The sequence below is a fragment of the Lontra canadensis genome, unplaced genomic scaffold (assembly GCF_010015895.1).
Source record: "Lontra canadensis isolate GAN:19392208 unplaced genomic scaffold, GSC_riverotter_1.0 scaffold78, whole genome shotgun sequence".
NCBI classification, from domain to species: domain Eukaryota; kingdom Metazoa; phylum Chordata; class Mammalia; order Carnivora; family Mustelidae; genus Lontra; species Lontra canadensis.
The window spans coordinates 9,734,709-9,748,734 of record NW_022631072.1 but is presented as its reverse complement, the minus strand read 5'-3'; the positions used below and the strand labels follow the sequence as shown (position 1 = coordinate 9,748,734).

The window sequence follows — 14,026 nt, the reverse complement described above, 5'->3', positions numbered from 1 at the left end:
TTTAAGTCATGTTTGAAATACTTACCAAGAAAAATAATTATCCTTGAATTTAAAATGGTGTTTCTTAGTTCCTTAAAGGAATTTGGCAGAGTTAAGAATAAGGGAAATTTAATGATCTTGTAATATTCTCAATTTATAATCCCCCCACTTAAAACTTATAAATTATTTCATAAAAGAAAAATCTGAACTTCCTCATATAGGTAAGAAATAAGTACCTTGTACTCACAGGATAACAGAAAATGCTGGAACAACCTAAGTGTTGACCATCAGATGAACTGATAAAGAAAATGTGATAATACACACATATAAACAATGGAATAAAAAAAGAAGGAAATCCTGTCATTTGTAACAACATGGATGAACCTTGAGGGTATTATGCTAAGTGAAGTTAAGTCAGACACAGAAAAACAAATGCCATATGATCTCACAAGTAAAATCTAAAAAAAAAGAACTAACAAACAGAACAGACTGGTGGTTGTCAGAGGTGGTGGTGGGGGAAATAGGTGACAATGGTCAAAAGGTAGAAATATCCAGTTATAAGATAAACAACTTCTGGGATTTAATAATGTACAATACAGTGACTGTAGTTAACAATACTATATTGTTGAAAGATCCTGAGAGTAAATCCTAAAGATTTGTGGTAATCATTTGGCAAACATACATATATCAAATAATTATGCTGTATTCTTTATGAATCACTTATGAAAGAATACTTCTGCCATCTAAAAATGTCCCTTTATCAGACATGTTATCACAGTATTTTTGGTTGAAAAGGCTTCCAGCCATGGATGCAGAAATACATATTAGGGAATATGCAAAACAGGTCAATCTATTGAAATTTTGGGCAAGAATTTAAAAAATGGAAACTTTGAGTGTTCTGATCTAAGCTTATACATTTATTTCACTGCATTCATCAAACCCTTCCTCTAGCCATACTTATACAATGGAAACACTCAAATGTACAGAAAGAAACAAAATTCTTAGGAAGTTTGCCCATAGCAGGATCATAGCAGAGTACAACACAGTCCATTTCATGTACTCAGCAGTTCACGAAGATTAGATTTCCTATTTCCTGTATGTTCACATGCAGATTTTCTTGGCATAAAGGCAAAGCCACAAGTTTTTTAGACAAAAAAACTAGATAAAGACCTCTCCCTGCATCTCATCTCAGCGTGAGTTAAGGCTAATGAAGGGTACACTTACACCCAAATTCTGCTTTGTGTTGGAGGATAACATGTCAACAATTTAAGTCACTGTTTTGGTAGATGGTAGATGGTAGACAATGCTGTTACTCGTATTTCTAATACTGAGCAAATGAGCCCAGGAAAAAGAAAATAGAGATGAGTGGGAAAGGTAGTTGATAGTATCACTGTTCTTTTTTCTTAAGAATCCTTAAATCCAGGGGCGCCTGGGTGGCTGAGTGGGTTACGCCTCTGCCTTCAGCTCAGGTCATGGTCTCAGGGTCCTGGGATTGAGCCCTGCATCGGGCTCTCTGCTCAGCGGGGAGCCTGCTTCCTCCTCTCTCTCTGCCTGCCTCTCTGACTACTTGTAATCGCTATCAAATAAATAAATAAATAAAATCTTAAAAAAAAAAAAAAAAGAATCCTCAATCCACTGCCATCCTTCTCATGAATTTTGAACTTAAACAAGACAAAAGTAGCTAAAGAATGCATGGCCAGTGATCGAGATCAGGATCATTGGTAATACAACTAAAGAATTAATTTCTATCCAATTCACCCACCAAACTTGGGAATTCAGCTGAATGGATACAGAAAACACTGCTGTAGAATATATCCCCAAAATACAGTATAAAAATCTGCACAATCGTGAAATCTACAAGGCTACAAATTCCACATTTTCATGAAAACTGTTTTCATCAGTACCACTCAACTTTTATTCCTACACTAACACCCAAAGTTAAGATTAAAGTCATTCCCTTAACAAAATGTGTAACAAATAATCTTTAAACAGCTAGTACCAAATGTCAGATATTGTGTTAGAAAGTCTATCAGGGAAGACAGACATGTAAATTAGGGCTTTCTTTCTCAGCAGAGAAACAAGGATTCCCTTATTCACAAGTTATTTGTGGTGATTTCCACAGTCTGATGCAGAGACTCCAGGGAGACAAAGGGAAGTTGTTTCAGTTTAAGGTGAGGTGGATGAATTAGAGAAACCAGGATGTATGTGCTGCTCTGCCACTCCCCGGAGGGAATGTCTCAGGAACTACACGTTGGTTCCCTGTCAACCTCCACCACTTTTCTTGGGGATTCTCAAGAGTCTGATTGGTTTAACTAGTTTTCTTTCTGCTGCTACAACCTGTTGCTGCTAATGAAGAATCTCTTTCTGTTCCCAGCCCACTGATTTTAGAACAAGGTCTCTAATTCTTCTCTCATAACCTTCTACTTTGAAGGAAGCATAGTACTCTGGATATTCTTTCAGCTTTATTTTTCTTAAACAGTAAAGAAAAACGGGGTTGAAAAAAAGGCTATTTTCAGTGCCGTTCTTTAATTTTTTCATCTATCATTGAAAAGGGCAAAGTGGATTGTGCGTTTGGGTGCAAATGGGACTTAAAAAAATATATACGTACTGCAGCACCTGGATGGCTCAGTTGGTTAAGCATGTGCCTTCGGCTCAAGTCATGATCCCAGGGTCCTGGGATGGAGCCCCTGAACTGGCCTCCCTGCTCAGCAGGGAGCCTGCTTCTCCCTCTCCCTGTCCTTCTGCCACTCTCTCTGCTTGTGGTCTCTCATAAGCACTCTTTCTCTCAAATAAATTCTTAAAAAAAAAAAAAAAAAGGTATTTATATTTCTGAGGACAATCAATTTGAGGTAAAGATAAAGAAATGCCAAGGCCCACTACAAGGACTGGGAAGACGGGCTACAGTAAGAAAAAGAAGAAGGGGACCAAACTATGAATTTATTCTTTTTCCCTCCTCTCTCCCATTTTTATAACATGGACATGCACAATGCCCTCACAGAAACTCTCAGACCCAGCTCAAGGGAGACTGAACCCTCTAGTCTGTTGCTATGCTGGGAAAAGGAGAGGAGGAAGGTAGGAAATGTGCCACAAATGTAGTAATTAGGATTATCATACTTTTTTACTATACTATAAATAACTACTAATCATCAGCTGTTAAGATCTTTGGAAACAGGCTTGAGAATCAGTAAGGATAGTTTTAATCACTAATTATTTAGAAAATAATACCTCTAAGTTTATAAGGTTTGGGTTTTATTATTCATTTATTATAAGTCCAATATCCACAGATAAGACAAAAGTTTCAGGAGGATCCCAATTCCAACAAGTAGAACTCTAAAGTAACAGTCTGATTATGTGATGTTTTATGACATTACTATTCTTCTTCAATACATTAAAAATAAAAACTTCAAGTCTTTAACAGAGTTGCCTTTACTGAAATCAAAGTCATCCTGCAAGACCCTCCCCCTACTCCCCATTTACCCAGATAAGATATCTCAGCTCCTAAGGCTCCAGTCTCAGAATAAGATGGAGGCTCTTGCTCTTCTTCAAGGACAATTCTTCCTCATATGCTCAATCCAGGTATTCTCATCTCTCTTTAGCCTCCTCTTCTTTACCGGCAATTCCCATTTTACTTTCAGGTTGTAGGCAACTTTAGAGAAACTACTGACACTAGTAACTCTCTACTTCCCATTCCATTTTCATCTTGGATTCTCAAAATTCTCCATTTTGAGACTGGCCGCTCTATACTTAGGTGTTTGGGGGCCTTATTGTTCTATTGATATTGCAAATTACTAGTGGTCGATTCTTGGTTTTTATTCTTGACTTCTCTACAGCACTGATAATCCTGGAAACTCTCTCCTCCCTTCTTCAGGGAGGGAGTTAACTTTTTTCTTTTTAAATTTCCCTTCTGTAATCCTTGCAGGGTCTTTTTTGGTTATCTAACTGGGGGATAAAGGACCCCTGGCCTCTTAACTCTTCTTCTGTGGTGAGCTCAACAACCAGTTTAAAGGATTCTTGTGTATAACTCAAAAAAATCTGTATCTTAATCCCTACTTAAATTATCCATTACTTAGTATATATTAAACTGACAATAGGAATTATAAAACACTACAATTTTTAAAAACACATTTTCTGTGGTACCTGGGTGGCTCAGTCAGTTAAGAGGCTACCTTTGGCTCAGGTCATGATCCCAGGGTCCTGGGATCAAACCCCACACTGGGCTCCCTACTCACTGGGAGGGAGCCTGCTTCTCCCTCTCCTGCTCGCTCTGCTTGTGCTCTCTGTAAAATAAATAAAATCTTAAAGATAAAATAAAATAAATAATAAATAAAATAAAGTAAAATAAAATAGAATTTCCTTCAAATTGGCTAGCTCTTGTCTCTGTTAACTTCTACAAACTGATTCACATCCTGGATGCCTCACATTCATACCCACCCTTCTGCCTTCACTTGCATGCACTGTTTCCCTAAACTGGGATCAAGGTTCCATATCTTTTTTAAGTCTTATACATTCATTATGGTGTAGCTTAAATACCATTTCTTCTGTGATGGCTTCACAAAACACTAATGATCAGGATGATTTCTCTCCTCATCTTTACACTGATTAAATTAACATATATCTGTATCATCTCTACTTTGAATTAACCTCCTAAAAGGAAAGTCCGGGTATAGTCAAATGTAGGTTATATATGTTCAGTGAACAACTGTAAGGAATTTAATTTTTAAAAATAGATCATCATGAAAAAACCTTAAAAACAAAAGGCATTGGGAGGAGTAAGCACCAACTGGCAACATCGAGACATGTGCATTTAAAGTGAGGACTTTGATGTGAGAATACTATACCTTTAGGCCCTTTCCCGGGGGTGGGTTCTACAGTAGTTTTGCTCCATATAAGTATGACTCCACCTGAGTCTCCAGTAAGAACATCTCCATTCCCCAAGAATGCTAAACACTGCACAAATTTTGGCTTTTCATATTTCTACAATGAAACAATGAGAATTTTCAGTTTTCCTTTGGCATAATGTTTGTTTACTCAACAATTAAAAAAATCAAAAGTTATATGTTTATAATAAATAAATAAATAAATAAATGCTAAAAAAAAAATCAAAAGTTTTAAAATGAACTTGCAACATTCTGATCCTTACCCCAAAAATTCCCTGTTTTCTTGTTAGTGAATTGCCACTCCAGGTCCAGAAAAAGATATGAGATTTACCACAGGTTATTATGGTATTTGCATCTGTTGGATGGAACTCCACAGCCAAAACAACTTCATTTGTTGTCTGTGGATAGAGAAATAAAGCTTTAGATGAATGTATATCTTTATCTCCATCAAATACCAATTACAGCTACTGACAACCAAAGACTGGGAAACATTTTGAGAAAACACCTTTTCTTCGAAGACCAACTTTCCTGAGAATTTTTAACAGATTTTTCGAATGATTTGAGTTTGATGTCCTCATACTACTGTATCATCTTTTATGTTATTTATATATAATAACTGCACTAAAAAGACACATAAATTAGTTTAAGATTCTTTTAATTTTTTATACATTAAGGTAAAAGTACACTAAAACTAGCAAATGCAAGAGCCATGTACATTCTATCATAAAGACAGACTGTCATTTTGATAGGAAAAAAAAAAGTCTTCTCTTTCTTGGTACTATTACTACTGACCAAGAAAATATTACTGATTTAGAGATTCATCATCAGGCTGAGGGCTTATAAAGTAGATGCAGAATGGTCACTACTGATAACTATAGAGTAATGAAGAAACAAAAAACTAACAAGTTTTATGCTCTTTCCTCAAAAAAACCTAAAAAGGATAGGAGTTAAGTTTAAAAGAACTAGAATGAGACAGTAGAAGAAAACAGGCATGAGGGCCACAAAGGAATTACAGATATAATTTTTTCACTGAAATTACTGAATTAGCAAATGTTTTATGGCAAAAGCACCTATTCAAACTTAACAGGTAAAATATACATGCTTGTATAGCTGTTTATTGTTAGCTGTTGTTTATTTGCAGGGTGACTATTAATATCCATTTTTAAGAAAGATTTATTATTTTTAAAAAAGATTTTATTTATTTGAGAAAATGAGAGGGAGAGAGAGAGAACATGAGAAGGGGGCAGGTCAGAGGGAGAAGCAGACTCCCTGCTGAGCAGGCTGCCTTATTCGGGACTCAATCCTGGCACTCCAGGATCATGACCTGAGCCTAAGGCTTAACGCTGAGCCACCCAGGCACCCCAGATTTATTTCAGAGAGACAAAGCACATGAGTGCATACAAAGGTGGGGGAAGGGGCAGGTGGACAGACTCTTCAAGCAGACTCCAACACAGGGCTCCATCCTGTGACCATGAGACCCATGATGACCCATGAGATCATCACCGGAACCAAAACCACTACTGACTGAGCTACCCAGGTGCCCCCTTAATGTCTATTTTTTAACTTTAAGAACTTCATGTCAATGAATTAATCTCTTTTAGAGATGACTAATTTTTGTTTTGTTATTAACATCATCTTTAAAATTTACTTTGACCCCAGGATATTTTACATTAATTTTTATCAATTTTATCAACTACATTAATTTTATCAAATTATATTATATGTACAGAAGAGTACTCAAATCCCAAGTACATAGCTTGAAAATATTCACAAACTGAACACACTTCTGTACAGCATCTAGAACAAGAAAAAGAACAATTTCTAACATACCAGATACCTAAAAACTTAGATACCTTTTCTAGACACTATCCTCTATGTCTGCTCAAGTAACTATGATCCTGATTTACAGCAACATAGATTACTTTGTTTTATTTAAATGGAATCATACAGAATGTACTCCTTTGTATCTGACCCCATTTTATCTACATTTGTGAGATTCAGTTCATATTGGTGCATATATTGTAATTTGTTCATTCTCATTGCTGTACTGTATTCCTTTGTATGTAAAGATCCCATTGTTGATTTATCCATTCTCCTACTGATTGGCATTTGGGTAACTTCCTTTTGTGGGGCTACCATTATTTTTGATTAGTTGTCTTTTGGTTAACACATGGATATACTTCTGTCGGGTTTATACCTAAGAGTGGAATAGGAGGGTAGAGGTTATACACGTGTATATGTTCAACTTTAAAAGGTAATGCCATTTTCCAAAAATGGCTGTGCTGATATCTGTGTTCAACATACAACAGTGTATTAGAGTTCCAGTTACTTCACACATCACACTTGTAATTTTTGTCTACTCTTATCGCTTCATATTTCCACACATACTCAGCTTGTCAACTTTTGTGAAAATCATGCTGGGATTCTGACTATGCTGAAAATACAGAATAATATGCACAGATGTAATATCCTTATATTTTCTTCTATCCATGATTACTGTATATTCCTTCATGTATTTATGTCTTCTTTAATTCTTGTCAATAGGTCTTAAAGTTGCCTTGCTGAATTTTAAACTTATATAAATTAACTATGTATGTACCAACTCTCCAAATTTCTGTGACTTAAGCAAAAATAGAGCTCATCTACAGTGGGAGAGAGTAAGGTCAACACAAAAGAAAAGGAGGAGAGAGAAGAGAGTCAGTGATGCAGTCCTGAATCAAGTCATTCCTGAGACAAAATTCCCCTCTGACCTTTTCTAGATGTGTTTTTTCTCCTTAACCATGAATCAATAAATTCTCTTCATCTTTAAGTTGTTTTGCAGTCACTTGCACTGGAAAGAGCTCTAAAACAGACATCTGGGATACAAGGAACTTCGGTGTGACAAGCAAGGGGAAAAGAGTTTCTAGCTTTCACAAGTAGGTGAAGTGTGGTAGGAGGTGAAACAGGTTGAGGGCTAAGGAAGATGACTAGTGCAGAATGGGAAATGTTGATTTTGATTTACAGGATAGGACATTCAAATAAAGATGCCTAGCAGGCAACAAGAAATATAGGTTTAAGTGTGGGACAGAGATCTGGGTTAGAGTTAATTGATATGGGACACAGCAGACAGTAATTAAGGCCATAAGAGCATACATGATACCATTGGAGGACACGAGATATAACTCTGAAGAATACCAACATTTAAGGCCCTGGAAAGGAGATCAACAAGTGACCAGCAGGAGGAAAACCATAAGACTTCATCTGGTAGCCTTTACTACAAAGGATCACCCATTTCACTTCAGTATAACATCCTCATGTTTCAATGTTAAATTACTTTTATGGCTGAAAGACAATCTACATCCTCATTTGTATTTTTCAAGTTTGGAGGTTTCCTGACATGTCATATTCTTTTCAAGCACAATCAATCTACCGTCTCTTTCAAAAGATTAACTTACACTATTTAAAAGAATCTCTTTTTGACCAACAAGCTGAAAGCCTGAAGCTTATACCAAACAAAACTGTTGAGAGAGAGAGAGGGAGAGCGCGAGAGAGAGCGCACAACTAAAGAGGAATGTGATGTTATTTAAGAGTACAGCAAATATGTCATAGGCTTTTTATAGTCATTCTGTCACTCTGAATCCCTCTGAAAGCCTATGAGAGGGAGACCATTTCTACCCATATGAACATAGCTGCAATGTTAAGCTTATGTTCTTCTCTTACAAGTTATAGACTGATCCACACAAAGGGATCAATCCTATTCTACAACAATTATACATGCTGTAGCATTTTATGTAATAACCCCATACATGTAATTAAGACCAAAAAACTTACTGTTACATATGCTTTTTAGTTATGTGAGTCATATTCCTAGGACGAATTTTTTCCTTAGGGTTTTAAAACTTTAAAGACTGAATGAAGTAACAAATTTTGTTAAGGAAACCAGGTTGAGTATTCAGAGTTAATTCTGAGATGAGATAACCATCTACTTCGGCATTTCAGTAGCACAATGTGTCTGAAATATCACTGGAATTTGGTTGAAGGTACCTGACTATTTTATCTTAAGAATAATTTAAGAATTGACCTCAGGATCTATAGATACTATCACAGAAACTACAGATCATAAATAGATGTTGTTTAAAAAAAATAGATTAAGAATGGTATTCTTAGTATCATTAGAACGATGGCAATCAATAAATCAAATGGATAAGGCCAGCTGGTATGCTTTTACAACTTAAGGATATGCAATATACTTCCAAGGATCTGCAAAACAAATAATGTATTCTAAAAAATAATAATTAAAACTTCTTTTGATTTACCTTTATTTCTGCTCCTTTTGATTTTTTCTGCCAATCCCATACAGTAAGCATATGCTCATTGGAGTCATCAATAACACATAAATGAACACCTGAATCCTAAAGAAAAGCCAAATAAAGGCATTTAGAATTTTCAGTTAAGTTTGACTTTCTAAGAAGAAATACCATTTTATTAAAACTGCCAACATTAAGATAATCCCAAATCCTTTAAACACACAGCTTCTTCAAAGAAAATGATTATACTCTTCCCTGACTGTATTTTTTTCAGAAATATAATGAAGACTCCTTAAAAAATATTTTCTACTTTTAATTTTTTCCCCAGGTTAGTTTCTACTTGTGATCTAGTTACTTCTGTTATTCAGAGATAGCAATTTAGTTTTCCATGATATATCTGACTTACATTAACATGAATAAATGAGATAAATTATTTTTTTTATTATCCTTTAAAAAGTTTTTTTTAAAGATTTATTTATTTGAGAGAGAGAACATGGGTAGGGAGGGGCCAAGTGAGATGAACGAGAGAATCTCAAGCAGATTCACCACTCAGATGTGGAGCCCAACGCCTGAGATTATGACCTGAGCTGAATAAAGAGTCAAACACTTAACTGACTGAGCCATTCAGGCGCCCCTCTTTTCTATCTTTCTGAAACCATTTTCATTCACATAATTTAAGTCTCCCAGTTTAAGAAAAAAAAAATGTGGATATTAAAAAATTATTTGTTTTCCAGTAGCATTTGCAATATATGCCTAATGACATATATGGGAGAAAGAAATACTGTGGAGAAAAGTAAGAGGTAATGATGAAGGACAGAGCTTGCTCTCTTCTTTTTATCTTTCTTTTAGCCTGTATTAGAACAATTACCTAAGCCAGGAAAAGTTAAGAGTATGAGACAATCCAAGATAGTCTTAACACTGTAATAATGGTATCAACAAGATGACAACAGTTCCTGCTACAGAAATTTAGGGATAAAAAAGGTAGTAAAAGTCCTTCAGTCCATTTATCACCTTTCTCATAATTCTTGTCTCACAGGACCTCTGGACCTTCAGTACCTTCAAAGCTAGCAAAGTTTCTACGTCCACCCAAATTTATCTTTCTGTTCTTAAAATGTCCCTTCTGCCTCCATGTCCCACAAAACTCCCATAATCCATAATAAACCTGCTAAGAGCTAGGAACTGCAGAGGTAATATGAATACATACATATATCCTAAAGTATGAGTGAGGGCCAATAAAATCTGGAGGGGTGTATTTGAAACTTAAAATCATGGATCCTAAAGTGTAGATCTCCTGTATACTCTATAACAATTGTATATAATTCAAGAATAAATAGAATGTTTCAGTGGGTAATATCCCTCTTTCATTTTCCCTTCAGGATAAAGCCTCAAGGTTTAGATAGGACTGCTAGATACCGAATTTTAAACTCAAGTTGTCATCAATTCAGAACCAAGATAATTCACGATTTTATTGAGTACAAAGGTCTGATTTTTTAAAAAGATTTTATTTATTTATTTGAAACAGAATGAGAGAGAGCATGAGAGGGGGGAAAGTTAGAGCGAGAAACAGATTCCTGACCGAGCAGGGAGCCCAATGTGGGACTTGATCCTCGGATTCTAGGATCATGGCTCCACAAAAGTCTGATTATTTCATTTGCTCCAACATGACCTCAAGAAAAGCCAGTATTTGTGTGGAACTGGCCAACTTTCATGTCTGAATTTTCTAAATAAAATATATTTCCATGATTCAGGCTGAAGCAAAAGCACGTCCTACTGCTTATTTCAATTATACCATGCTATGTATATATTCCTCTAATCATTTCCTGTTACTATAGGAATCCTACTTCAGAACAAAAGTATAATTAAGTATAACAACCTGTATCCCATTTAAACCAAATACTTTAGTACCTACGTTAAAGTGCTGGCCATTGCTAAGCAATAGCTAACAATTCAGAGTTAGCACTTTCTGTGAACATACTGGGCTTATTTTCTTTTCTGCTTCTTTGCACTGTTTGCTTGCTTCTTTAAAAATTGTTACTTACTGCTTTTGAAAAATCCAGGCATCCTACTCCCCGCTCAAAGGTCCCAAGTCCAATAATTTGCAGTGTGGATAAACTAACTGAATCCCACACTCTGACATGGGGTTGCAGAGGCTGCAAAGACAAGGGGAAAAACATAAGATCGCAAGACTATCTGGTATTCAGTGGGTGCAAATAAATACTGCTACCAAGCAGAACTGTCTGCCATCTCTAAAAAGCAGTAGGGATAGATAAACATCTAATATAAACCAGCTACTACATTAGACAGGACCCCAAAGAATCTTGAGGAGGTATTTTCTTCTCATACTATGAACACAAGAAAATAACAACAGTGATAATAATAGTAGCAGAAAATGATTTAGTATTTACTATGCCATCTACTATTCTAAGTACATGTATTAATTCATTTAATCCTCACAGTCCCATAAACTATGTACTATAATAATCACCATTTAACAGATTAGGAAATGGAGATATAGAGATTTGAATAACTTGCCCAAAGTTATACAGGTTTTTTTTTTTTTTTAAGATTTTATTTATTTATTTGACAGAGATCACAAGTAGGCAGAGAAGCAGGCAGAGAGAGAGGAAGGGAAGCAGGCTCCCTGCTGAGCAGAGAGCCTGATGTGGGGCTCGATCCCAGGACCCTGGGATCATGACCTGAGCAGAAGGCAGAGGCTTTAACCCACTGAGCCACCCAGGCGCCCCCAAAGTCATACAGTTATTAAAAGGCAGAGTTAGAATTCTAACCCAAGCAAATTTTCTCTGGATACTCTGCTTTTAACATTACCTTAATTCCTGGAAAATAATGCCTTTTTTTCCTAACCAGTGTCCAATAAATTGCTAAACAAACAGTTCTTAAATAGAATTTGAAACCGGAAGGGGCCTTAGACTCATCCAATATAACCATTCCAACTCCTGAATTTTAAACTCAAGCCAGAGAATGTCATGGGTACAGTCAGACACGTTAATCAGTCATCAATAATACTCTGTTGATCCTTACAAGTAAGATATTTATTACGTAAACCAACTTAATGATATTGAGTAGGAACTGAAATTTTTAAACTGTTATCAGTTCCAGTCACATATAAAATCAAGTCCATCAAAGTAGCGAAATTTTACTATCTTCTGGCAAACACTGATAAATTACGCTAAGTTAAAAAAAAAAAAAAAGTAAGAAGCTTCTGAGTCCTCCCAATTTTACAAATAAATAGTCCCCTTAGGGAGAATATTTCCTTTTAGAGAAATATTTAAGTAGTATGATTCTCTTTTGTTTTTTGGGATGTTCTTACATTCTACTGTTTTTTCCCTCTTATACTAGAGATACCTTAGCGGCATTTAAAAGAATGAAATAAGCAAGCCATGGTTAAAATTACAATCAATTCCATTCTAATGGCAACATCACTGACAGCATGCAGAACACTAAGCCACTCACCCTTCCATCTTTATCCACTCCAGCTATCTGTCCAGTTGCAATCCTAATTTTGTCAGGATGTACAGCAAGGCTAAAACAGCATTATTAACAACAATTTTAAATATGGGAAATGTGAAACAGCCGAAATATGCCTTAGTAACAACATCTGTCAAACATTTTTCAGTTTTTAATCATTAAAAAATTCTCATCGTGACTTATCTGATTTTCTTTAGCAAATCAACCACCTAAGTTTTGACCATACTTTTTCTTCCTTTGGTCAACTAAAACAGACAAATTAATGGAGCAGTAAATTCACATCTGTGGCAGGATAACTTAAACTGTCTTCATCTGTTCAAGTTCCTTTCTAATGTTGCACACACGCATGCAGTCAGATGGTTTTATCGTAGTAAAGATGCGGTACTGCACGGTACAAATGTAACCTATTACAATGACAGCATTTTCCCCGTTTGCTGTATCCTTATGCATTATTATTGACTGAACAGTTCTTCTATCATTTCTACTTTTCTACAAAGGAACACAGTAAACACAGTACCTCCAAACTCTTAAAATTAAGAGTTCTTAATGCTGTACTCTTATAAGTCAAATATGGAGCAAGAAACTCTTAAGAACAAACTGAAAATAGTGCAGCATATATGCCCACATTTTTCATGATAAACATGAGAGACTAGCAAAATTTTTAAAAAGATGTCTTCCTGTTTATATCTAGACTCTTTATACATCTTGAAACCAAGGGATAAGCTCATTGAGAATGTAAATTTTTTATTCTTAGTATGTATTGCTCATAACTTTCCATAAGAGTATCAATTTAAATTATCATAAGAAACAAAAGTGCTTTAAAAGTTCCACTATAACTTCCCCATATTAAAATGCCACTTTTTCAAATATATCGTGCAGCATGCCTTTAATATCCTTAACATCTGAGCTCTCCACAAGAAACCATTTCTGAAAAAACCCAAATTAAAAAGAAATGCAAAAATGACAAAGAAAAAAAAGACAAGTGTTCAATGATACCAACCATTTCACACAGTCTGTGTGACCCAGGTAGTGTCGCTGAGTTCTCTCCTCATAATTAAACAGTACTACTACTGATGCTATGAAATACACTATTTCTCCGGTAGGAAGAAGGTAAACATTAGCACGACAGTCCTTTCCTCGATAACCGTATCTTAAACACAAAAGTCAAGGTTTTTAATAAACACAATTTTTAAGGTGTAAACTAACAAGCTTTTCATGGATACCGAGGGGCATGAGAAAGGTAGAAAGAAAACGGGAATGCACCAGAGCTAGGAAACTCAAGTCCTGCCACTATCCAAGGTGCAATCCCGAGTTTTTAACATGCATAAATCTTAGTTTCCTCATTCCCCAGACAAATACATATTGAGTTCCTAACATGTGGCAGGCACAGGCTGAACA

The 14,026-nt window shown here is 35.7% G+C and overlaps 1 protein-coding gene across 5 annotated transcripts in view; it reads right to left on the bottom strand.

Annotated features, from left to right (window-relative positions):
* EML4 (EMAP like 4) overlaps window positions 1-14,026 on the bottom strand; it is a 151,686-nt gene that overhangs the window by 36,316 nt on the left and 101,344 nt on the right. For all 5 annotated transcript variants that reach the window (XM_032882017.1, XM_032882018.1, XM_032882015.1 and 2 more), the window contains 6 exons: window positions 13,629-13,778; window positions 12,614-12,683; window positions 11,182-11,292; window positions 9,152-9,247; window positions 5,120-5,254; window positions 4,818-4,953 (listed from right to left, as the gene is read on the bottom strand). In XM_032882017.1, coding sequence (XP_032737908.1) covers window positions 4,818-4,953; window positions 5,120-5,254; window positions 9,152-9,247; window positions 11,182-11,292; window positions 12,614-12,683; window positions 13,629-13,778 — 698 coding nt within the window. The remainder of the gene's footprint in view (window positions 1-4,817; window positions 4,954-5,119; window positions 5,255-9,151; window positions 9,248-11,181; window positions 11,293-12,613; window positions 12,684-13,628; window positions 13,779-14,026) is intronic.